This window comes from Ascaphus truei, chromosome 1 (assembly GCF_040206685.1).
Source record: "Ascaphus truei isolate aAscTru1 chromosome 1, aAscTru1.hap1, whole genome shotgun sequence".
Classification (NCBI taxonomy): Eukaryota; Metazoa; Chordata; class Amphibia; order Anura; family Ascaphidae; genus Ascaphus; species Ascaphus truei.
The window spans coordinates 489221345-489248099 of record NC_134483.1 but is presented as its reverse complement, the minus strand read 5'-3'; the positions used below and the strand labels follow the sequence as shown (position 1 = coordinate 489248099).

The window sequence follows — 26755 nt, the reverse complement described above, 5'->3', positions numbered from 1 at the left end:
AAGCCGACTGCATCAGTGTATGTGACGGACTTGCATTTAATACTGTAATCATGTGTATGTCAGAGAAGCTCGGTAATAAAGTAATGTTTAAACCTTTCATTGATGTACAGTGTATTATATGAGTTGTCTGTTTGAACTTACCAGGGGATCCTGAGGAAGATCCCATGTTCCCCATTGTTGGCAAGCCTTTATCCTGAGCTGTTGAGATGACCTCCATCATTCTACTCTCATGTGCAGACACTTGGTTCTGGCGGTGGTCCCCTTCCTGTACGTTTGGTCTCTGCAGCATGGTCACCAAGCTTCTTCTTACGTTTGCACTTGCCATCTGCTCACCTTTTCTTCAAAATATTAAGTATCCGCACAGTATCCCCTTGGGCATTTATAGCAACAAGAATTGTGTCAAATTCTACTTTTCTCTGCTGGTTTTGCTGCACAGTTCACCTAACAGTTTTGAATGGTTGTCCACCATCCCATGAATCAGTAAATGTAATGCTCCGAAGCCTAGCAGCTTTTGCAGTAGCAGCAGCCGTGGATGCCTCTCCAGCCATGTAAATTGCGTTAGGCTAACATTGCTTACAAACCTTCTTGTGCTGTGTATGTTTGAAATGTTGCGTGTGCATGGGAGTTACGTTGAGGTAACGCACATGCATTATATGGTTGGAAAGTGGTAGTGTTAATTGGAACACAAATGGAATTTTGGTTATGTGACAGTTACATAGTTACATAGTAGATGAGGTTGAAAAAAGACTTCCGTCCATCAAGTTCAACCTATGCTAAATTTAGACAACAGATACTTTATCCTATATCTATACTTATTGATCCAGAGGAAGGAAAACAAAAAACCCCATTAAGGGGAAAAATTAATTCCTTCCTGACTCCAAGAATTGGCAATCGGATTAATCCCTGGATCAACATCCTTCCCATGTATACTTATTTGGTATATCCCTGTATACCTTTCCCAACTAAAAAGATGTCCAACCTTTTTTTGAACAAATCTATTGTATCTGCCATCACAGTCTCCATGGGTAATGAATTCCACATTTTAACTGCCCTTACTGTAAAGAACCCTTTCCTTTGTTGCTGGTGAAATTTCCTTTACTCCAACCTTAAGGGATGGCCCGAGTCCTTTGTACTGCCCGTGGGATGAATAGTTCTTTTGAAAGCTCCTTGTATTGTCCCTGAATATATTTGTATATAGTTATCATATCCCCTCTTAAACGCCACTTTTCTAATGTAAATAAATGTAATTTAGCTAGCCTCTCCTCATAAGTTAGAATGTCCATCCCCTTTATTAATTTGGTGGCTCTTCTCTGCACTCTCTCTAGTTCCATAATGTCTTTTCTTAGGATTGGTGCCCAAAATTGTACTCCATATTCAAGGTGTGGTCTTACTAATGCTTTGTAAAGGGGCATAATTATGTTTACTTCCCTTCCATCCATTGCCCGTTTGATGCAAGATAAGATCTTGTTTGCCTTTGCAGCTACTGCATGACATTGGGCACTATTGCTAAGCCTGCTGTCTACAAGCACTCCTAAATCCTTCTCCATCACGGATTCCCCCAATATATCTCCATTTAATTTGTAAGTCGCCTTTTTATTCTTGTATCCCAAATGCATAACCTTACATTTATCTGTAGAGTAGAAATCCTTGGATTGCAGCGGTGCACAGCAAAGTAGGAGAAAGGGACCAGCAGGGTGTGGGTTAAAAATATTATTTATTAAGGTCACATGGTAACGGGGACAGACACTGACGCGTTTTGGACAGAAATTGTCCTTTATCAAAGCTCTTTGATAAAGGAGAATTTCTGTCCGAAACGCGTCAGAGTGTCTGTCCCCGTTACCATGTGACCTTAATAAATATTTTTAACCCACACCCTGCTGGTCCCTTTCTCCTACTTTGCTGTGCACCGCTGCAATCCAAGGATTTCTACTCTACACTACTTCTGAGCGTGATGCACGCACCATGAGAAGCTGCCACTTGTGAGTATTGTTTTTCCCCTCAATATGGGGATTTGCTGACCGGGAACCGTGTTGCAGTGAGGATGTCATGCCCCGCAGAGTCACACAAGAATGATGGTATGTTAACCCTTCACCAACTCCAGCATATGGGCAGTCATACATTATAGTACAATCGCTGCATTCAAAACACTGGGTCCAATGCTCTATCCTTTGGCTTTATGTGCTTCTGTTCTTACCATGATATGTGGACATTGATTTCTCAAGCGTGGATTTCTATTGAGTCCAAATCAGATTGAGCACTGTTGTTGGGACTTGTGCCCCAAACTACTTACATTTATCTGTATTAAACCTCATCTGCCATTTACCTGCCCACGTTTCCAGTCTCTCCAAGTCCTTCTGAAGAAAAATTACATCCTGCTCTGATTCTATTACCTTACACAATTTAGTATCATCAGCAAAGATGGAGACTTTGCTCTCGATCCCAAACTCAAGGTCATTAATAAACAAGTTAAAAAGCAGGGGTCTCAGTACCGATCCCTGAGGTACTCCACTCACGACTTTAGCCCAACCTGAAAAGTTCCATTTATGACAACCCTCTGTTGTCTGTCCTTTAACCAGTTTTCAATCTAGGTGCATATATTATTACTGAGTCCAACTTTCTTTATTTTGTACACCAACCTCTTGTGTGAAACAGTATCAAAAGCCTTTGCAAAATCTAAGTAGACCACATCAACTGCATTACCCTGGTCTAGATTCCTACTTACCTCCTCAAAGAAACAAATAAGGTTAGATTGGCAAGATCTATCCTTCATAAATCCATGCTGACTATTACTAATAATTTTATTTTCCATTAGGTATTTCTGAATATTATCCCGTATTAAACCTTCAAGTAGTTTCCCTACTATTGAAGTCAGGCTTACAGGTCTGTAATTTCCCGGTTCTGATCTAGCTCCCTTTTTAAATATAGGCACCACATCTGCTTTACGCCAATCTTGTGGTAATGAGCCTGTGGAAATGGAGTCCTTGAATATTAAATATAATGGTTTTGCTATTACTAAGCTTAACTCCTTGAGAACTCTTGGATGTATGCCATCGGGGTCAGGTGCCTTATTAACTTTAATTTTTTCAAGTCGCTTATGAACTTCTTCCTCAGTTAACCAATTGTTCATTAATATGGAGGTTGTGGCTTCCTCCTGCGGCACTACTATTGAACTAGATTCTTCCCTGGTAAACACAGAGGCAAAGAATTTGTTTAATACCTCAGCTTTTTCCTTATGTCCAATAATCTGCCTACCCATCTCACACTGAAAGGGTCCTATATTTTCTTTTCTCATTTTTTTGTTATTAAGGTACTTAAAGAACTTTTTAGGGTTGACCTTACTTTCTATTGCAATCCTTTTTTCATTATCCATTTTTGCTAATTTGATTGCCCTTTTGCAATTTTTGTTACATTCCTTATAATTCTGATACGATGTCTCTGTCCCTTCTGACTTAAAGAATCTAAACGCCTTCCTGTTCTTGTCCATTTCCTCCCCTACCTGTTTATTTAGCCACATTGGTTTTGACTTATTTCTTTTATACTTATTACCAAGGGTATACACTGATAAGTGTGCTTTTCTAACAATGTTTTAGACTGCCCATTTATCTTCTACATTTTTCCCTGCAAAAACATCATCCCATTGTATTACTACTAGATTAGACCTCAGTTTATTAAAATCTGCCTTACTAAAGTTGAAGGTTTTTGTTGAACCCAAGTAATCTGTTTTTTGATAATTTATTTCAAATGAGACCATGTTATGATCACTGTTACCCAAATGTTCAAGGACTTGAATATTTGTTATTACTTCTACATTGTTTGGTATGACCAAATCCAGAACTGCCCCTCTCCTGGTTGGTTCCTCAATAATTTGGGTCATATAATTGTCTTTAAGCACCCACAAAAACCTGTTCCCTTTTGTTGTAACGCTAATCTCATTGCCCCAGTCTATGTCTGGATAATTAAAATCCCCCATTATGCAAACATGTTTTGATGCCTTCTCCATTTGCAAAAGTATTTTAGCTTCCTCAATCTCACAGATATTTGGTGGTTTATAGCATATTCCCACAAACATTTTCTTTATACTTTTACCTCCACTGCTAATTTCTATCCACAAAGTCTCTACATTTTCATCATTCCCTTCATAGACATCATCCCTTATAATAGGTTTTAGATCCGGTTTAACATATAAACATACTCCACCTCCCCTTCTATTTGTTCGATCCTTCCGAAAAAGAGAATAACCCTCTAAATTAACTGTCCAGTCATGAGTTTCATCCCACCATGTTTCAGTAATGCCTATGATATCATACTGCTCCCTTGCAGCTATTAATTGAAGCTCCCCCATTTTATCTGTCAGGCTTCTTGCATTAGCAAGCATGCATTTAAGTTTTTTTTTCAGCCTGTACTATTATCTTATCTGCTCCTTCCTTTCTGCGCCCACTTGGTTTAGTCTTTAGAAGTTTTCTAGTATTATCTGTATTTACTATGGGTGTCTCACTGCTTGTCAAACTCGCACTTGCCCCCATTCTACCTCCATACCACCTTGAATCCTCATCTATTCCATTTAGTTCATTATCTGTTTCATTCCCCTCCCCCCTCCATCCTAGTTTAAAATCTCCTCCAACCGTCTGTGCGCTATTTATGTTTCTGCTACTGCATTTATCCACATGCTAATGATTTTAGTCCCTGACATTTTTGCATATCATTAGCTTAGTGGAAACCAGTTACATTTAGGAAAAATAATGTCACTTGTCCTGAATAAAAAGAGCTTAGTGCATTGGCCCATAATATGCAATTCCCAACCATACAAAATTAATTAAAATCCCAGTACCACTTAATTACATTGAGATAAAATATACATTTAAAAAACTCTTGGATGTGTAGTAACTTGTACAACATTACCAGTTGCTCCAAAAAGCTGTTTAAAGCAGCAATCACCCCTAACTAACGCCACTTTTACAGGATTGGAACGGTTGGGGCTTCCTTAGATGAACTGCAGTATTATCCATTCCAGGGACCTCCTGCTTCCAGAGATACTCACTGGTATTACTCCTTGTTATTATAGGAGATTCAAAATGGCTTCCCAATAGGAAACTGGACTCTATTTTGCAACTCCTTATTGCGCAGAGATTTGGCAGCAATTTAGTTTTTTTCTGGAGAGAGGTTTAAACCCAGTAACGTCACCAGTATCTCCGGAACCAGCGGGGTCCCCAGAGCTGAAAATAGCACAGTTCATATCCCAAGGATTCTCTGGTTCCCATCCTTTTGAAAACAAAACAAAAACAGTAGCGCGATTGTTAGTTTGCATAGCAATTTACAGTAAGGCCAAAATGCCTGTGAAAATCCCAAGAAAAATCACTTGATATACAGAGATCTATGCATCAAGGCAAAAGCAGTTCTAGAACAAAGATTGCTCCAACTATACTATTTTATTCCCATTAAAAGAAAATGATTTTGTCCCAGATTTGCACCATTTTTGCCATGATACGTTCACACTGTTCCTATAACTTTCAGTAGGCGCTCATACCGTACATCGGGAACCAATTCAGCAGTAATTCCAAAGTTGAAGTGATCAGAAGTTGAACTGTTTTATTTTCTAAATCTGGTATGTGAGGCGTTGGGGGTTAGTGTGATGTCATCTTAAATTGCCTGCCAACTGTCCAGTTTGTAATGCAATTAGGCAGTTTTATTGGGGGAAGTCGTGTGATTGTTTAGGATTATAAATTTACGACTAATGTGGGGGAAGCACTGCATTTAAAAGTGGACACATTTCCAAGGGAGCACTTATAAAAAAGGGAGGATAAGAGTACAGAAGTTTGGAAAGGTATTGATCTTGTATTCCCCCCCCCCAAAGACCATCCTATTTTAAAATCTTAGTTGGGAAAATTTGCCTCCCCTTCTCCAAGCTCATTCGTATTGCTGGCATCTACTGCCCTCTAAAGCCCCCCCCCCCCTATAATCCCTGACATACCACTAATTTTCTTGGCAAACATTCTCTCTCAATGAGAAATGTGAGCTGTTAGTTCTTAGTGATTTCAACTTCAACTAGCTGGATCCTAAAATCTTCAAAATCTGGACACAATTCAAGTCACTAAATTTACCCAACTAATTTCTCAATCCACACGGATAAACAAAATCTGACAACCATTCCTTGCTAGACTGAATATTATCCTTGTGCCAACAGAATCCAATCCTCCGGTATCCTACCTGACATTTTCAGTGACCATGCAATAGTTTAATGTATAAGGAAAATCAAACCACCCAAGTCAAGCCCAAAAGTTATACTCACTAGAACATTTAGAAACTTTAACCCACAACAATTTTTGTCAGATTTTACCAACTAGAATATATAACTTTGATTATGAAACATATGCCTTGTAACCTTACCACAGGGGTGCACAAACTTTTCAGTCTGCGCCCCCTTCCTTACCTTGTCTTCAGCGTCAAATGACGCTGTGGGATCACGTGACCCCGCAGCATCATTTGGCGCCACGTTGTCATGGCGACACATCGCTGAAGGTAAGGGAAGTTGCAGAGGCCTTATGCGAACCCCCAGTTTGCGCACCCCTGACCTAACACATGAATCTACCGACAAACATAATGGTGCATCAGAAAAGGGGAGGGGGGGAAGTCACAAAGAATACTTATTCAATGTGTGGCTGGAAGAAAAGCCCACTGGAGTGAGAAGAACATGAAAAAATAGACAAGGGGAGAGAACAAAATGATAAGGGAGCAATAGGAGAAAGACCTCTTTCCTGTGTGTGTGCACGGGCTGAACTGACATTACTGTTTGGACGATTTCTACCAACATATGCATCTGCAAGAAGGGGAAGTACCATTGGTATTTTACTTGTGGGAATGTGTTTGAAGATGGGGTTCATCCCCCAAAACATTGTCCTTGTTTTAATTTTTACATTCTCCTATTGCTCCCTTATTTGATCTCTCCCCTCACATCACTGCGAAATGATCTTAGAACTAGATTGGCTATCCCTTGAGTCCGGACACAAAGTACATTTTTCCTGTCTTGCCTTCAAATACTTTCCACCGGTCTCAAACAACGCCTCAGCCGTACCACATGCAACACCTATCACCGGAGATCTGTCTCAAGGTTCTACAAAGAATCCGGTTGCTCCTCCTTCTCTTACTGTTCACCTCACAACTGGAACAGAAGGTGAAGGAAGGAAGGAGCACAGCCATCCGCATCCAGAGTGCATGAAATTAAATAGGGCAACTCCAAGTACAATAAAATGGAAGTATTTGTTAAATCAGCTTAAATCCGGTCGCTCCTCCTTTTCTTACTGTTCACCTCACAACTGGAACAACCTACCAGACACTCTCAAATCCGCCACCAGTCTAAATTATTTCAAGACTTCAGCTGTCTCACATTTTAATCTGGTCTTCAACGGTAACATACACACAACATAAATTGTCTTTTCATTAAATGTCTGTAAATTGAATATATAACCTGTTCATTTAATGTAACCATATATCATCATAACTCTGTACCCAGGACATGCTTTAAACTTAATGTATAATTTCCTGATAAAACATTTTATAAATAAAAAATGCATAAAATCAAAGTTATTATAAAACAGTTTAGGGAGGGGGGAGGGGGGGGGGGGGTGAAACAAACAAACCACACAATATAAGAGAACCTGCAAATATTGTCTTTATGTTGATATTTTCCAGAAACATTACTGGAGGATTTCATATCAAAGTATGTGATTAAAGATTAAACAGTCATAGACAAGGCACTTGCACAATAAAGGCTGTGGGACTTAGCCCATGTTGATTTGTTTTAAAGTCTATCAATACAGAAACCTTCTCTGCAGAATGGCTGAAGCAAATCTACATTACTTTTGTCATGCAGTGCAATGTGTCCCTTTAAAGGTGGCGAAGACCACAATTAGGCGAGAACAACATTTCTCCCACTCACCACCCATATCAAATGCTACAGAAATCTTTTCAGTGTCATTGACCTTCCAGCACCGAGACCTTACGTTTGCTTGTGTAGTTACATGATGGAATCCCTCCCCATCCTCGGTTCCCTGAGAGCTGTGGACACCGTCTTTCCTTGGACTAAGCAAAATAGGTGTGATGTCCACAAGACGTCACAGGTGCCACCAAAGTACTGGTCCTTTTGATATGAAGTACTCATCATAAGGGAACACTACATGTTAAAGATACCGGTCTCTAACATGAATTTAAAAGATGGACTTGGATAGTGGTTGCAATCGCTTGTGATTTGTTGTGCCTTATACTCTTTGGTATACAAAAAAAATAAAATAAAAATAGTATTGGGTGGGAGGGGAGAAGGAGCGTTTTAAGTTTTCAACAAGGAGCTTTGATGAGTAATTCATTATGAGCACGAATACTAATCAAGCACTGCTAGATGTACTCCAAACTGCAGTGAAGTCATTTGCTTATATCAGGTTGAGCTGCAGTTTCCACTTGTAAAATGTCTCCAAGCTCTCGAGTTAATTCAGCTACTTCCGCTTCTGTGGTTTGTTCAGTGCACCTTGGTTGGTCTTCACCTAAAGGTTTCTCGTTCCTACAGAGCCTGAGGCACTTGTCAAGTCTTTTGATGAACAGGTCTACATCTTGCATTTTAATGCCGATGGCTGAGGCCGCAATCAGATAAGCACATGGATAGTTATTACAATGAGATGTAAAACCCTTGAAATCATATCCATTAATCGACTGCGAAGTGCCGAGAGGTACAACCCTGACAAAAAAAAAAAAAATACATGTTAACCATTTATTGCCAAAAGTTGCAATCAATTAATTAAATATAGAAATCTAAGGCTACGCTTATAGTGCCGGCGACGCCATGTAATGGCTCCGGTCGCTGGAAAAATCAAATTGAGATGTCTTCCAGAGATTGCGACCAAGCCGTCGCTCCGCGCTTACTATAAACGCACGCGGCGGCGGCAGTGCATTTGTTTTGACGTCGCTGTCGCCGGCACTATAAGCGCAGCCGAAGGCCTAATCAGACACTCTTACAAAGAACATTGTGCTGCCATTATAAAGCAAATATGTTGTTGCCCCCTCTGGCAGCAAAGGGGTTACAAGAAGAAAGTGTATTACAATACTGGAGGCCTGCTGTAAAACCGATTTTATTAAAGGTTACATAAATTACATAGAGGGGAGCTCTACAGTTATCATTGACATTTTATATTCCAACTACTACTCTTCTGTGGGACATTGATTTCTTCATTGGAGGGGATTGTGATGAAGTGCTTGGGATGTGAGTAATGATTCTTGGGTGCCTTTGCCTAAGCTTTTAATGCTTAAGTGCATCACTTATAATTTGGGTGACATTTCACCTGTACCCAGCTTTTTTTTTTTTTTTTAAATATGCAGTAGAGAGGTCTCTTCTCATAAAATATTAACAGAAATACTTTCAGTGCATCCGTTTTACAAGGACTGAGGCAGCCACTGTACAAGGCTGTTTCCCAGCACTTTAGAGACATGATATCTTAGCTGAGTGTGAGCTTTAAGACTGCTGAATGCAGAGATACAGTAAGGCCGATGTGTGGATACAGCCGTTTAGTCTGGAGCTGGCTAAGGTAGCTCAGAACAATTCATGGTAATGGAGCATTACACCCTGAAGGGGAAACGCTCCTCTATTCCTTCTTCCGAGACTAGACAATCAGTCAGTCTTGCAGAAGGCAAAAAATATTGCAGCCAACACAATCTGCCCAGATCAAACGTAAACCTGCAGTTTATGTTCAGGAATGCTCATAAAAACTGAACGTACTGGAAAAGAGAGTGTGTGTGTGTGTGTGTTGCTTATTTTCTTGCTATTTTGTGTATCAAATCTCCCCAAGTAGATGAAGGGACATATTTTCTAAGCGGTGCCAAGCCATAAAGCAGCTTCTGGCGCGGTCATGTGTGCCTGCCCATGGCGGTATCTTATCGACTAGCACGGACGTATAAGGCTAGTATACAAAAGGTTGTCAGTACGGTGTTACATACGGACTTTCCCGGTGAGACAAGTGTTTTTATTCCTCCAATATGGACTGGGAGTTCTGTTCATGTTGTATATTAGGGGGTTAACCAAGACCATGGGAAATTTTGACCGAAAACGGCCAGATATAGCATTACAAGACCGTGAATTTGAAACAAATGAACTTTTATTATTAACGAATAGGACTCATTCTGAAACCCAATAAAACGGACATGTCGTCAATACAGGTTATCTGCTTCACCAACAATGAAATAGGGATACATCCGAGTTAAATTACAAAGCATCGTTTGGATTACAATTTCAATGCCCAGGACATACTTGAAAACGAGAGGTAACTCTCAATGTATTACTTACCGGTAAAATGTTTTATAAATAAATAAATAATTTAAGCAACATAGCAAAAATTATTTTTTCACAATTTTTTATTTTATTTAAATTTTTAAAAAAATAACACGCTACAAACCTTGGCGCATGCGATTTGAATGAAAAAAGCTGTGTGTTCTGTGCACGCGCATAGTAAGTGAAACTTCTTTGACTTTTGTCACAGAAATTGTATTTGTGTTGGTGTTTGTATTTTGATTTTTAAATAAAACATCACCATCTCAATGACAAAACGCAAATAAATTTGACTTTGAATGCGCGTGCTCGGCACACATCCCCTGTATTAGCTATTTGCACTAAGTGAGAATTCCGCTTGTGACTGAGTGTGCGTGTGACTGAGTGTGCGTGTGACTGAGTGAGAGTGTGACTGAGTGAGAGTGTGACTGAGTGAGAGTGTGACTGAGTGAGAGTGTGACTGAGTGAGAGTGTGACTGAGTGTGCGTGTGACTGTGAGTGTGACTGAGTGTTATAACCGGCAGCCTGTCTCCTCTCCTGTGTGTGTCTGGTTACCTCTCTGTGTGAGCCTCAGTCCCTCTCCTGGTTACCTCTCTGTGAGTCACACGGTGACAGCCTCCCCGCTGGCTGGGTGCTCACTAACCTGTTGCTCTCACACTCTTCCTATCGAGGACTCCAGCACATCTAGTCTCCCCTCCTCCTCCTCCTGTATTACACTAAGCAGCACCCCTAGTCTGCCCCCTGCCGTCTCTCCGTTTCTTCCCCCCACCTCTCCGCTTCTTCCTCTCTTCCGGGATCTCCGGCTTTGTCTGGACTGGGGAGGGGAGGAGCCGGGGACCGGAGGAGCCAGGAAGGAGTGAAGAGGCCGGTACTGAGCCGCCCGAACGTCCTGCTCCTCTCACCAACGGCTCCGCTGCCAGCCGCTTCTGCGCATGTGCAGAAGTTCCGTAAGCGTCGCCATTAGTAGTGCGCATGCGCGGCATGGCAGCGGACGTGTGGGGGGAATGGCAGCCGTTAGGAGCGGCGCCGGCGGCGATCGCCCGTGTGGGGGGAGCAGCGCCCGTGTGGGGGGAGCAGCGCCCGTTTGGAGCATGTGACACCAGACGTGTGGGGGAAGTGGGGGGGGAGCCGTGACATCACTTCCGTTTCACATTTCGCCCCCAACTCTCCATTTTACTCCATCAGAATAGGTGCCACTAAAGAAGTTTCACTTCAAAAAGGCAAAGTAGAGACAATTTCTAAGACAAAGCTATAGTAAGGCAATATTTAAGCATCCTCGCAAAACCTATTATACACACATTTTTTTTTTGCAAATTTCAAATAAATAATGTTTTGAATATTATTCAAGATGAAAATGCAGGCGTGAAGAGCAAAGTGCACTAACTAGTTATGTTTCGTGGGATACATCTTTGTGAATGATAGTGGCCATTACAATGGGGATTTACAGAGGGTTGCGATTGACAATCTTCTCTGCTTCATCCCCAATGACAAAATAATTCATGATAAATAACCAGTTAGGAAAGAGAAATAAGGTGGAAATGATGGAAATTAGACATAACCTATACTTCAATTTGCAATATTCACAAACATTTCCAGGTAAATGTTATAGAACTATTAAAAACGACTCCTACTTCACATAAAAAACAAAAAAACACGTTTGTAACACACACACACACACACACACACACACACACACACACACACACACACACCACATTAAATATATGTGCTCCATTAGTTCCATTTTGTCATATGTGGGACTTTGACTTCAGTAAAATAATTTTATTCTAAAAACAATATTCAGTCTGAAGTGCATCATTCTTCAACGTTTCTACGATTATTTGAGCTGTTTGCAGCATCTGCTGATAGCAGCAGCCGGCACTTCCATGAACATGGAGCATTCACTGCGATTTAGCTGTGCGATACTTCCACCAATACCACTTCTGGGCTGTATCTTTTGGAACAAATATTTGTCAGCAACAGCAGATAAAGAGCACATAAGCCTTATATAGAACCAATAGATATTACAGCAGCAATCCACCCCTAACTAACCACCCTTTTTCTTTAAAGGATTAAAACCGAGGTATCCGGCAGAGTTTAACAGCGCTATTTCCAGCCTTTCCCTCCCAATTCCCCAGATACTTATAAGTTACTGTTATGACTTCCTGGCTCCACAGGGGATTTCCATGGTAGTCCAATATGATAAGGCAACCGATGTTGCAGCTTCCTACTGGGCCAAGCTTTGGTAGTCATATTGGTTCCTCTAAAAGGGAGATTTAAACTCGGAGCTCAAAATAGTTAGGTTCAGCCCCGGGTTCGCATCCTGTAAAAAAAATGGTAAGAAAAAAGGGGGAGATTGCTGCTTTGAAATACACATGGAGTATCTACAGACTCTCACCTGGCTCCTGAGACTTGTCTTGTAAAGAGCATGGATCCAAGTTGGGTAACAGCAGCGCCGCTCTGTTCATTTACATTCCTTAAGGACATTGCTGGAGCACACAAAGTAGAGAAGTATTTTTACCATAAGTGTTGCATGGTCTACAACATCTTCATTTCTACTGGGGTTTACTAAAACATTCCCTTCCATCACATAGTACTTTTGCACTTTAGTAATTATCTTTGTAGCATTGGGTATGTTTGGCTGTTGTTTATTTGTGGTGTTTGAAACCCTCAGTATTTTTACGTTTGCCTGTGCAGTAATTATTTGAAGATGTGGATAATGATCTACAGGCATACCCCGGTTTAAGTACACTCACTTTAAGTACACTCGCGAGTAAGTACATCTCACTCAACAGGCAAACGGCAGCTCACGCATGCGCCTGTCAGCACGTCCTGAACAGCAATACCGGCTCCCTACCTGTACCGAAGCTGTGCGCAAGCGGGGAGACTATAGAGCCTGTTACAAATGCGTTATTTACATCAGTTATGCACATGTATGACGATTGCAGTACAGTACATGCATCGATAAGTGAGAAAAGGGTAGTGCTTCACTTTATGTACATTTTCACTTTACATACATGCTCCGGTCCCATTGTACGTTAATGCAGGGTATGCCTGTATAGAAGAGGTCGGGGTATTGATCAGGAATATGGTGTTCATCTAGCAAGTAAGAAGTGAAATGCACAGAAGTACTGCAATATAGATATGAGCAGGGGACATTTTAATTAATTTTAGTCCTAAAATCAGGATCCCCAGTGTCCATCTCACAGGAAACTTATGTAGCCAGGTAACCCCTTGGGCTAATAATTTCCCTGCCATACACAAGCCCTGGTACCAGCGCAGGCAGTGTAAGGGTTACTCTCTACCCTACTGCAGTAAACAACTCACTAGAAGTGATGGGGTGGGGTGGGCCAATAGGGGCGTAAACCTGGTGACCCTCCCCTTGGAACAAAAAGGGTCTGCAGCTCCAAATGTTGTGGTTCTGTCTCTCTCACTCCTCATTGAGAGAGGTGTATCCTATCCTCCCCCCTCAGGGGGAGCCAGGGACCTGGTTTCAGACCTTCCCTCCTGCAGGGGAGTGGAAGCAGCTACCCCATGCTCCACCAGGGAGAATGGGGTATTGGGATAGACCTTTGGGGCCTCAAGCCCTGGAGGTTGAGTCCAGGGACACAGATAAGGACGTGTTGATGTATGCGGTGTACTGATGTGAAGAATAAAGATCAAGTTGCTGTTTTTATACTCCTGCCTGAGGCTGCAGCCTGTCAGGGGGAGGGTAAATGGAGGTGAGGTGTTTTCTACAGGGGACTGCACCTATCTGGGATAGGCCCTGTGGGAATGGAGGCGCTGTACCGTAGTAGAAGAGAGCTGCGGATCACCAAAAGCCTGACCTGTTGATTCCCCAACTAACATTGGCTGAAGCTCAGGGCCTTCTGTATACCTGCAGGTGAGCACCACAACAAACTGTAACAGTGAGATCTCCCGTCGGGTGGGGGAACACCAGTTACACTTACATAATTAGTTATTTCTCTATTTTATAATCAGTATCTGGAGGCATTCCATCATCATCTTACTGTATCTCAAATATAAAACTTGCAGAGGATTGATTTATAAGAAGTAAGAAAGCATTGTACAGGTTCTCGCAGGGACATGCATTACAGCTGGGTATTGGGTTGGCCTGTTAATCCAATTATTTCACCAAAAAGACACAGAAATCAGACACTTCAGTGTCTGCATGCTAGGCCTGACAAACAATTGATCAATTTCTTCGCAATGCTGGTCTGAGCATCCTTCTATAAAAGCTCACAATAAGTAGTTGTATTGTGCTGATAACACAGATTCATGACAGGGAATGGAGAGAGAACAGCAACACAGCATAAAAATTTGACGTGACTAATGAGTCTGTTCTGTTAACTTCACAAACTTCTGAGTATCCAGAAAGTATTAATTCCCTATGACATTACACACGTATCAAATATCACCGCATCCGCTGTTCTAAATCAGTAAAAGGTGAAGTCCCTCTTAACCGAGGTTAATAATTTGCTTTTGCCGCCATTATCTTCCTACGGTCTTATTTCCAGTACCTATAATTAAACTCTGATTTGACCTGCATTTACCAAATGGTGCACGTCAGTGAATGGCCCATAAACTATACAAAGACTTTGCATGGTTTAGTTATTCTGGGTCTTACCATGGGTCGCATATAAGATGGGACGGCCAGAGAGTCCGCTCTTGTCAAGCCAATTATGCCCGCAGTTTTCTGGGGGCGTCACGAGCAATTGGAGTTCCCGCGCGGTACTGCACGGTCGGCACTATTGCACTTTAAAGCAGCAGTGGCCTTCCCAAAAATTCAGTATTTACTTTGTACATTATATGAACAAGGGGGTACCCCAGCGCTAAACCGCAGCTGGGGACCCCCCAAATGCACAGATATATATATTTTTTACTTACAGTATGCCAGTACTGCAAGGAAAAACAAAGATGGCTCCAGTGTCACCCAATCAGAGTGAGGCTCATACCAGTGGCCAAACTGCTTCTCATCAACAAGAATTCTGCTAAAAGATTTCCAAATGTAATTATCTAAGTAATGGGGGGCGGGAGGGTAGAATGTTCACATCCCCGCTGTGACAGTAATAACACGATCGACTCTAGCCGGAGGGGGAGTGGCCTTGTGGTTCAGCCTACTCCCAATGAATGCATCTTAAGAGATAGACATTAAGATGCCTTACAACAGTGACAAACATACAGAAGTGTTTAATAAGTCGGTAATAGGTGAAACTTAAACTAAAAAAAAGGACCTACAAGTGCATGCAACCAATATCCGAAAACTCCACCTCTTTAGCCTCCCTCTCTGCAAGGTGTGCTCAGAAAGTGACCTCCACATGGTTAGCCTGCACACTGGTGGGACTTTGAACACATCAATACACGTTACGTACCTAGTGAGATAGGATTGTGTGATGTATCCAACAACCGCTCGTTGTTGCCCTCGGCTAATTTCTTCAGTTCATTCGAAAGATATACAAACATTTCCTACAAACAAAATATATAATGTCTGTGACATCATTTTCATCATACAGCAAACTAAACCGGTATACACATTGCTTACATAGCATGTAAAATATCAAGTGCCACAAGAAGTCAAATACGGTACATGGCGTATACAGGATATGTGATTAATATCAAGAACAATAATGCAGAGACTTCCTGAAATCAGGAGAAAAAGGTTACAGTTCCAGTTTAACACACACACACACACACACACACACACACACACACACACACACACACACACACACACACACACACACACACACACACACACACACACACACACACACACACACACACACACACACTAGAATATTGAACAGATTGGTATGAGGGAGCTGTGGGAAGACTATTAATTGATGTAATCACGCCAGGCTGAATGCATCACCTGTGTTATTGTACTTTGTTCCTGATGTGTGGGTGAGTAGAGTTGAACAAAAAGAACAATGCTTTTGAGTGCACAGGAAAGGAACAGGTTGAGAACAAAGTACAGTAGCAAAAATCCACCCTGCACATCTTTTCCAAAGAATGTCATATCAGGTCATAAAGCAAAAATCTCTCTTTGTCCACAAAGATAACATATATCTCCTACATGTAATCCAATGCTAGGCAATTTAGTCAGCACGTAGCCCCCAACTAACCATATCAGCATCTATTCTGCTTTGCACATTTGTAAGCTTTTGTATGAAGACTATCCTCCTCCTTGTTTCTCTTAATATTCTTTGAGAACTGTTAATATAAAAGCCACATTCCCCCCATAATTAATCTGATAGTATTTTGCTGTTTACGTTTTGCAGCTAGGCTTTATAAAATGAAACCCAGTAATTATGCATTTCCCTCTATTTAAGCTAAATACGTTGGCTTCCAACTTCTGTAACGAGCACATCCGGTAATTGGTATATTTAAGGACAGTTGTCTGCAGCCCTCTGATGTACATCTCGGAGGGGTGATTTAATGAGAAGCTATGTTTAATCAGATATCAGGCTGATAAAACCATAATTGTGGCTTCACCTTCAGCTGACCGAAGACACAAGTAGAGATGGCTGCCCTTACTTCTGCCCATCAATAAAATACATTAGAGATCAACCTCTTTATCAGAGGAAGGGAATACCAAAACAAGTCATCTTCATCAATCATCCTGATTTCATTTTAAAGTCTAACTTTGAAAATAACTTTGTACCTTGCCCACCTCCACCATACATCCGGTTTACTCTGCAGATGGAGATTCAATTTAATGCAGAAAAGATTAATAGCGCTTCTGGGCTTGGTGTGTTTTTTTTGGGGTCAAATCAATAACAGACTTCTTTTCTTAGCTACTTCTGTGGGGAATTTAATAGCACCCCAAGCAAGGTACGGCAAGGTCTTATTTCAGAAGAAATTCGATGGCAAAGGCATTGATTTTAATGTGCTATATTTAACTCAGTTTGAAGACTTCTAGTCCAGATGAACAATTGGCAAATTCTGCAAAATGTAAAATGTACGGTATACTTACATATCAAGCAGTAGCTTTTACTTTTGTGGCAAACATCACAAAATAAATCAATGTCAAACAATAAAACGTGCTGTAGAAGGGGCTAAATTTGATTGAAAAAAAAAAATATATAAAAACAAATGACAGGATACAAGTTAGATGTCAAGGACACCTGAAAGTGAAGCTTCAGGATGATTATTTGCCCAACAATAAAGGTGCTGGGCTGCAAGGCAGCTTTCCTTCTGTCTTCCTTTAAGTGCGCTGTGTCATGATATCATGAGATATTATGTATTTCAATCCATCTGGTGCTTCAGGGGTTAATGGTGCAACAATTTGGGTTTAAAAATACAATGTAATGGGTTTATGACAGGTCAAGACCATACCTGGGTTTGTGCGGGTCTTCAAAAGAAAACTTAATTGGGGGGTGGGGGAAAGGAGAGCTATCGAGGATGGCCCACTAAAAACGTGACGTGTGTAAAAGGTTGTAAATGCTAACCAGGTACTATTCTGTGAGCCTCAAAGAACCCTCAATGTTGGTGAATAATGACTGGTACATTCAAAGAGTGAGGCGACACAGGTTATGCTCTCATTGAAGGACTATTAAAAATGAGAATATCATGTCATCTACTGTACATACTAAGAGTTAGAGATCTGTAATCGTGTCATAGTGGTGCATGTAACAAGACCACGCTGAATGGGTAAGAGGTGCCAAGGACAGATCTCCATTTGTCACTCAAATGTAGGAATAAGACGGTGGTGATTAGTCTCGTTATGTTCGTCATGAGCGCTTGGATCTATTGATGTGACTCACGTGTCTTAGTATTAGAGGTGAGAAGTTATGAGTGTGGTTACACACCGAGGCAAAATCTAAATGTCGTTTGAACAGTTTTTTTTTAACTCTGTCATAAAACTGTAAATCTTGCAGCTGATTTACGACAGGGGTAGGCTTATGTTGTTTCAATGGGAGAAAAAATAATACATAAGCCTTAGCAAAGATTATGAAAATAATAATAATAGAATGTTCTTATATAGCGCTGCTAGTTTATGTAGCGCTTTACAGACATTTTGCAGGCACAGGTCCCTGCCCCGTAGAGCTTACAATCTATGTTTCTTTGTGTCTTAGGCACAGGGAGATAAAGTGACATGTTCCCCTGCTTCAAACTCAGCACCAGAGTCAGTGTCTTTACTCACTGAGCCACTCCTTTAGATTTGAACAGAGGTGTGTTTTGGACCAAACGTGAAGTCTCATCTCTGCACCAGTGACCTCTCTGGGAGAAAATCCTGAAATATGGTAACGTAATGTTACAGGGATTTCTGTTTTATCCTGCTATTTTAAGACACTGTCCTGCATTTACAGTCATTGTATGTTCTTGTAATCCTTGTTCTGTAATGTTAGCACTGTATTTATTTGTGTATATATACACACACACACACACACACACACACACACACACACACACACACACACACACACACACACACACACACACACCTTATTTCTTTTTACCTAGTATAACCACACAATAAATTAGGGTGGGTAAACTGTTTTTTTTTATTAAGTGTCAAAAACCCTTTATCTTACAGTGTACAGCAAATAAAAACCACTTGTGAGCACATTCACGTGTCTGACAGGTCTGCAATCCAGCTTTTCACCATTATCTCACTGCAGCAGCCAGGGATTCTGGGTTATGAAATGCAAATGAGCACTTTTGCTTCTTGTCCATATACAGTACCACTATAAAAACTTATGCCTGCTGGATTACACAGCATTGTAAGTATAGCCTGGGTTAAAGACTTACATAGCCAGTAAACATATCTAGTACAGCTATATTCATGAGCTAATTAATTATTTTTCTATATCTATGGAATACTGCAGATTATTAAATATAAAAATGCATGAAAAATTGTGCCTCTGGTGTTCATGGGAGCAAAACCAAGAATACTCACTGGTAGCAAAACTGGTATATTGTAAATATAAACAAGAATGGTATAGGATTTAAAGCAGCAGTCCAAGCTGCGTTTTTTTCCCTCTTTAATATGTGTATCAATATAATCCACACAATGATTGCTATTAGCCAAGTTGACGATCGATTCGTTCTCCTGTGATCGATCAGCAAAGGTTCGGCTCGGGGGTTAACTAAATAGCTATCAGTGCAGCAGAAGAGGACCAAAGATGCAAAGTTCTGTGAGGAAGCTCATGTGACCAGGCAGTCACTAGATTCAATTGGTGCACTGCTAGAGAGAGAGCAGGGCTCAAAAAGATGCATGCCAGAGCCTGTCTCAGAAGGAGATGTGACCCACAAATGCTTGTTACAATATAATACATTTAAAATGTCAGGTTTTTTTTTTTAAATGCTACAATATTTTCTCATAATACAGAACTGATAATAATAATAAAATAAAAAAACAACAACACGTAGAATATTTCTTGGACGGCAGCTATAAGACAGCAGTTTGTGGCCGATACGCGAGATACATATATGTCAACCCCCCTAATCAAGGCAAGAGACCCAAGATGTGTGGATAGCGGTGGGAGGCTTTGCCCTCTCTCCGTGTAGCAGGCAGTGGTAGTTTCTAGCTACATAGCTGAATCTTGCTCCTTGCAACGAATGAAAGAAGTCAGGGGGCACAAGTGTGCTACTTCTGTGATTGACGTGGAAGAGAAGTTGTGGCAAATGAACGGCAGGGGGATGATAAGAGACAACCGTCTGATAGAACAGAGGTTGGGATAAGTGTGAGAAGTCACAATTTCATCAAGTCAGGGATAGCATAGAAGAAGAAAACACTTGTGTGTTAAATGCTGGCATCTATGAGAAGATGGGATGGACCTCTCTTTAATACTGGTTGTTCACTAAATCAGGGGTGCGCAAACTGGGGGGGTGGGAGATTTTTCTGGGGGAGCGCGGGCGGTTGCAGAGGATCTGCGCTCTTCCCCCAGGCATTTAATTAAATGCCGGGGCACCGCGTGAGGCCCCTGCAACACTCAACTTATCGGGATTCAGCTGGCTGTATGACGTGACACCATGGCGTCAAATGACGCCGCGGGGCCATGTGATGTGATGTCACACCAGAGCCGGGGAAGGGAAGACAGGGGGGCGCAGCGTCAAAAGTTTGCGCTCCCCTGCACTAAACAACGATTCAGAAAATAAAAATCTACTCCATGTTGCAGACACACCTCTGAGAGATGGTAATTTTAACACTTTCGCCGACACAGATACTCAGCATCTGCACAATTTTCATGTAGCCTCTTCAGTTCTACAGAGGTTTGCAACAAAAGATTTTTCTCCCAGCACTGCTTACCTTCCTTTCTTGCAAGAGATTCTTATACCCACTCGCACCAAGTGACAGCACCGTTATAAGGACGTCCAAAGATGGTGAGGCAGATGCTCTCCCCGGGTACATTTTGCTAATTTCTTGAAGGAATGATTCGTTGAAACCAGCGACAACAGCTCCACCTACTGGTACCATGAAATTCTTGTCCAGGCTCTGCACAAAGGCATCTATTCTGCCTACGCGAGCACCCTAGCGAGAAAATAAATAAAAACATACATAAATTCCTAGCACGCTAGCAGGGCATCTCAGCTACAGTACGCTATTCATTCAAGACATTAGAAGATGGTACAGAATGGGGGGCTAGTAACTCGCTACTCCCCATTCCAGGTAGCTCTGGCAGTGAAATGGCTAAATAGAAACACAAGATGAAAATGTCCATGTTTAAATATTACTAGTGGTTTACGAAATGTATGTAGGAGAAATGTTGTCGAGGAATAAGACTATTCCTCTCCACGGATTCTCCCTCACACCCAGAGAGCTGCAGGTCACATGAAGAGGCTAATTTGGGTATGTGTGTCCCCGAGGGGAAGACAATGTTGTTCTGCGGTGTGGCCCCCGGTCTGAAATTAACAGGCATATTAGCATCATGGACTACTGTGTGAACCCATCAAAGTGTGAAGCCCTCCAGGTGAAAACTACTCAAAGAATCCACAGGAGCAACTTTTCTAATGTTCAGGACAGCTTCTGATCAGCCTCCTCGTATTGCTCACAATCATATAACGATGTACTCATGCAATGCACAATACCTGCTGGATAAGATGCATACATTTTGAAGACTGAACGCCGTAGGCGTTATTGACAATGTGTGGGATATCGTACTTGGCACAGATCACCGCCAATTCTTCCAGCCTGTTGAAAGCACACACAGTAAAGAACACTAATGAAATTGCATTTACCATTACACTTCTATTGAGAGATGTCCTACAAAATGCAAGATACAAACATGCAGGATATTATTGCGCGTCTTCAGTTAAGATTACCTCAAAAGCAAAACCCTCTACTAGGATATCCAAACAGTTTCCCTATGAGATAATCTGTATAACTGTGCATAACATCTATAAAATTATAGCGATTGCAATTCATACACATGTAAACCATTATATAATCTCATCATAATGTTCTAGGCTTGTGATACAACAGGCTATTGGGCTGAAAGAAGGAACACATGGTCAAGGAAGTCACTCTACCATTACAAACCACTTATAATGTCTTACTGTATGTATAGCTTTATTTATATAGCACCCACAGCTGAAGTTAGCGCTTTACGAGACAATACAGTACAGGGAATTATAATACAATAAGTGCAACAAATCAGATCAGACAACAGGAAAGTAAATCCCTGCCCCAGAGAGCATACAACCTACGTGTTATGATGGGAAACGTTACAGAGATAGCAAGTGAGGGAATAAGTGCAGTAGACGGTAGTCATTGGTAGGAGCGACTGTGGGTGTGGGACAGGAACCATGGAGTTTAGGTCAGTCATTTTCAACCCAGGTTCCACAAGCACCCCTCAGGGGTTCGGGGGCCGTCGGCAGGGGGGGGAGAGAGAGAAAGAGAGCAGGGACAACTCTCCCAGCTGTCGCGTTCAACCTCAGGCTGACAGGAGGCGGGAACTGCAGAACGGCACAGCACTGCAGGTCCAAAAAGGTAGAGGGGTAGGGTGTGTGTAGGGGCAGAGCACATAAAATGAGGAGGGAGAGGATTGGGGTTCCCCAGAATTTCACAATCTAATTCTAGGGTTCCCTGAAAAAATAAAAAAAAAAAGGTGAAAACCACTGGTCTAGGTTATTGGAGAGCTTAATTTAAGAGGCGAGTTTTACGGTTTGTCTTAAAAAGGTGGGGAGAAAATGTGTTTGGCGTGTGCCGAGGGAGTTCCACAGGTCCGGGGCAGTGAGGGAAAAAGGGAGAGGGAAGTAGAGGTGGAAGGTGGAAAGGATAGCAGTGGGTAGAACGCAGGAGAGAAGCAGGGGAATAGCGAGAGATCACAGCTAATATGTAGGAAGGAGCAGGATGAGTGTAGAGCCTTAAAAGGTAAGGAGAAATTTGTGGGAAGTTAGGAGAGGGATTTAAGGAAGAGATGAGCAGAGACTGTTTTAGGAGAAAGTGAAATTATTCTAGCAGCAGAATTTTGAATAGGTTGCTAAGGAGAAAGTTGTGAGGCAGGGAGGCCTGTTAGCCGTATGTTACAATAATCCAGACGGGAGAGAATAAGCGCATACATTAGAGTTTTAGCAGTAGCGTGGCAGAGGAAAGAGTGGATGAGGAAAGAGTGGATCTAGGCAATATTACAGAGGAAGAAGCAACAAGTTTTAGCCATGCCATGAATGGAGAAGAAAAGGGAAGAGTCAAATGTCACTCCTAAGCAACGTTCTTTGGCGACAGGATAGATGGTAGAACCATTTACGCTGATGGAAACAAGGGATATTGGGCCAGGTTTAGGGAGAAATAAGAGGAGCTCAGTTTTAGCCATCCACGAGGTGGCAGAGACTTGGGACTATATTGCAGGTGTGAGGGGCAGTGGTGGATGCATTTTATCTGCATAGAGATGATAGCCAACGCCAAAAAGAGTTGATGAGGTCACAAAGAGTGTGTAGAGAGAGATAAGGAGGTCACAGAACAAAGTCCTGAGGTACACCAATAGACAGATCAACAGAAGACGAAGATATGTTAGCAGCAGAGACTGAAAATGTGTGATGGGAGAGGTATGGTGAGAACCAGGATAGAGATTTGTTGCGGATGTCAAGGGAATTTAGAATATGAAGGAAAAAAGGGTGATCGACAGTGTCGAAGGCAGCAGAGATCGAGCAGGATTAGCAGAGAAAATGACCACGAGATTTGGCTTCATGTAGATCATTGGCTATTTTAGTGTGCACAGTCTTTGTTGAGCAAGGTGTACGAAAGCGAGATTGTAAACGGTTCAGGAGGGCATGGGAATTAAGCAAGTTGACCATATGGGAGAACACTAAAAGTTCTAGCAGCTTGGAGGCAAAAGACAGGAGGGATACGAGTCGGTAATGGCACGTAGGGTCTTTGAGAATAAGTGTGACCTCTGCATGCTTAAAAAAGGAGGAGAAGACAGTACCAGAGGACAAGCAGGAATTAAAGATATGGGTGAGAGTGAGGCTAAGACAGGAGTAAGACTTCTGAGAAGGTGTGAGGGGATAGGATCAAGAGGGCATGTGGTAGAGGGAGAAGAGAAAATCTGGTTAGACACTTCCAACTAACAGGACACAAAAAAAGGAGTCAAGAGTGGAGGAAGGAGGGTTAGAAGAAGCAAAAAAGTCCAGGAAGTAGCGTTTGGCTGGGGAGGTATCCCTCACCTGCCAGGCCTTATCCGGGTGCTGGTGCGCTCCCGTCTCCGAGCAGAGTACACCCACGCTGTGGCCACTGGGCAGGAAGCCGCGTTCACTTCCCAGTGGGCCTTAAGCGGCGTGCTCTGCTCGGTATCCCCCCATGGTTTTTCTTTTAAGCTTAACCTCCTTATTTAGTGCACAGTTTTTCTTATTTACAGTTGTACTAGTTTCTGGGCTAAGTTTATTTTAGTTTGAGCCTTAACTTTTTCTGGTTGGTCTCTCAGCCAACCAGATGTCGTATTGCCCGATTGGCTGGCTTCACCAGCCAATCAGTATAAGGCTTAAACATATATCTAGTCTCAGCATTAAGCAAATGTACCAATTCTAGAGAAATTCACAATTTAACAAATTAAAGGAGCAATTCAGGCACTTTTTAAAAATATATTTTTTTTAACACTCCATTAATTTCAACTCTGGGGACCCCCTGCTTCCCGAGATACAGACCACCAAAGGGGGTGCCGGTATCCCTGCCAAGTTTAAAGCTCCCATGTCACGCAAGCCAATTGGAAGCCGTACCCAATGACGTCACAGCTTCCTATTGGCCCGCACGGAGTGGGCGCTTTGAAATTCCGCCATTACATGAACCCCGGTAGCCGAGCAGCTATCAGCCCAACCACCCACGGAATTAAGTATCTCCGGAAGCAGGGGGTCCACGGAGATAAAATGAATGGGGTTCAGCTCCGGAGACCCCCCCTGCTTTAATCATGTGATAAAAATTTTGGATTGTATCTTTATATGAAATTGCAATGCACATTGACTGAGCCCCAGCTACTTCCAGCGAGAAATAGAACCCAGACAGTTTTGAAAGGTTTGCACAGTTCTAACCTTATTAAGCTTTTGGTTTATAATTAGAAGATAAGGAGGGTAAAAACCCTTCTAATGTGCAAGGTCATGGAGAGAGAAAACACTGCATTGTGCAGCAACAGGTCTCACAGGGGTTGTAGTATACTCTTATTTTATTTAATGGACAACGGGGACAAGAATATTTTTTCTAAACTGTACTAAAATATTTTGGGGATTTTTTTTTTTTTTTGAAGAGGGATTATTTTTATTATTTACATTGCATTTGGCAAAACATCAAACATCTGTATGTAAAGTTTCCAACGGACGACAACGCTTTGGCCAAAGGGTTAAACTAAATGACCCCTTTTCAAGAGAATATATAAATATTTCACTGTGTATTTTTGTCATGTTGGATGTAGCATTGGGCTTCTCTGTCGTCTGTTGTATACATCTGCCACGTTCAATAGCACTCCATTTTGACACACACACATACATATATTTTTTTTTGGGGGGGCTCAGGGGTTCCCAAAAAGAGCTTGCTGGGGTTTTGTTAACCTATTCTCAGCTGTTTCAAGCTGTTGGAGGTTAGTGGCTCCTCCTTCCCAGGTTTTAAGCCCGCCCCTCCCCACTTCCCAAGTTAGTAAGTCCTTTCATTCTGCTGGATATAGACCCACTGTGGTCTTTCTCCCTCCTAATAGAGGTAAATGAGAATTTTAATCCTAATAGAGGTATATTAGTATTTTATCTGGTAGTGTGAGGACTTGCGAACGGGTGTCTGCCTTGTCGTGGCTCGCAAGCTTACAACGCTTTGGCCAAAGGGTTAAACTAAATGACCCTTTTTCAAGAGAATATATAAGTATTTTACTGTGTATTTCTGTCATGTTGGATGTAGCATGGGGCTTCTCTGTCGTCTGTTGTATACATCTGCCACGCTCAATAGCACTCCATTTTGACACTTATATAAATACATATACATATACCATTACATATACATATATATTGTGTGGGCTCAGGGGTTCCCAAAAAGAGCTTGCTGGGGTTTTGTTAACCTGTAAAGTTTCCAAGCAATACCTGTCTGGTACCCGGGGAGCAAAACAGGAAGTAGTGGAATGGACACACAGGATACTGTCGGCTCCGAGTTCCTGGATTTGGACTTCCACTGCGTTCAGGTCTGTGCGCAATTCGTCGCCTTCCAGCACATTCTCGATCACCACCGGTTCAAAACCTTAACAAGAGAGCGGGCGCTGCACGTCAGAATATCGAGACGAGGGAAAGACCAACCACGACAAAATGGCTGAATTTCTCATTAAAAAGTAGCTGTAGTGTGTCTGATATTGGGCCAATATTGATATTAAGATCAATTGTGACAAGTCATTGAAAAGCTCCTTGAAGACAATTTAATAATGTTATATTGTACTAAAAATTTAAAAAAACCACAAACAGGAATATAAACAACACAAATGTATTTGTACTTATAAATTATGAGTCACTGAGTGCATCTAAATCAATTAACCCAATTCACTGCCACAGTGGAATGCAATGTCTAGTCCACCCAGTGAAAGGGTTAATTAAGGTTTACAATGCAACACTAACACAATGTGGGATTTGGCAGAACCCTAACGTGGATGGGAAAATCCCACCTTTTAATACACGTTATCCCAGCTTTAATCACATTCCCTCCCGCGTTAATTAGTTCTCGTGTACTAGCGAGAATTTGGTCCTTTTCTCATGTGTAGAAATGTGCAAAACTGTCCAAAATGATTCTCCCCTCCCTTCCCCCAAATTCGATGCCTTGCAAAACACTACCACACACCAAAAATAAAGGACGGCACTCCTACACTTAATCACATACAAATTAATAAGAGCGGATAGAGAAAACTAAATATAGGTGATAGATTCTGGGTGTGAAGATTGCTCAAAACCTCTGGTGAGGACTTGTTTCCAAAAGTCCTCCTTTTCAAACGTCGCTCCCCCCAAAGTCCAGAAGGAGCAGGATCACCCCAGAAAAGAGAAAATAATATAGTGTAC

At 41.8% G+C, this 26755-nt stretch overlaps 1 protein-coding gene across 5 annotated transcripts in view; it reads right to left on the bottom strand.

The window, feature by feature from the left end:
- Positions 1–7449: 7449 nt before the first annotated feature.
- SEPSECS (Sep (O-phosphoserine) tRNA:Sec (selenocysteine) tRNA synthase) overlaps positions 7450–26755 on the bottom strand; it is a 49991-nt gene continuing 30685 nt past the window's right edge. For 4 of the 5 annotated variants that reach the window (XM_075568419.1, XM_075568404.1, XM_075568394.1 and 1 more), the window contains 6 exons: positions 25799–25952; positions 21338–21440; positions 20559–20780; positions 15676–15769; positions 12702–12792; positions 7450–8722 (listed from right to left, as the gene is read on the bottom strand). In XM_075568419.1, the coding sequence (XP_075424534.1) occupies positions 8413–8722; positions 12702–12792; positions 15676–15769; positions 20559–20780; positions 21338–21440; positions 25799–25952 (974 nt within the window). In that variant the 3' untranslated portion in view covers positions 7450–8412. Of the gene's footprint in view, positions 8723–8743; positions 12258–12701; positions 12793–15675; positions 15770–20558; positions 20781–21337; positions 21441–25798; positions 25953–26755 lie in introns of those variants that run through there. The other variant, XM_075568429.1, reaches the window with a different exon arrangement.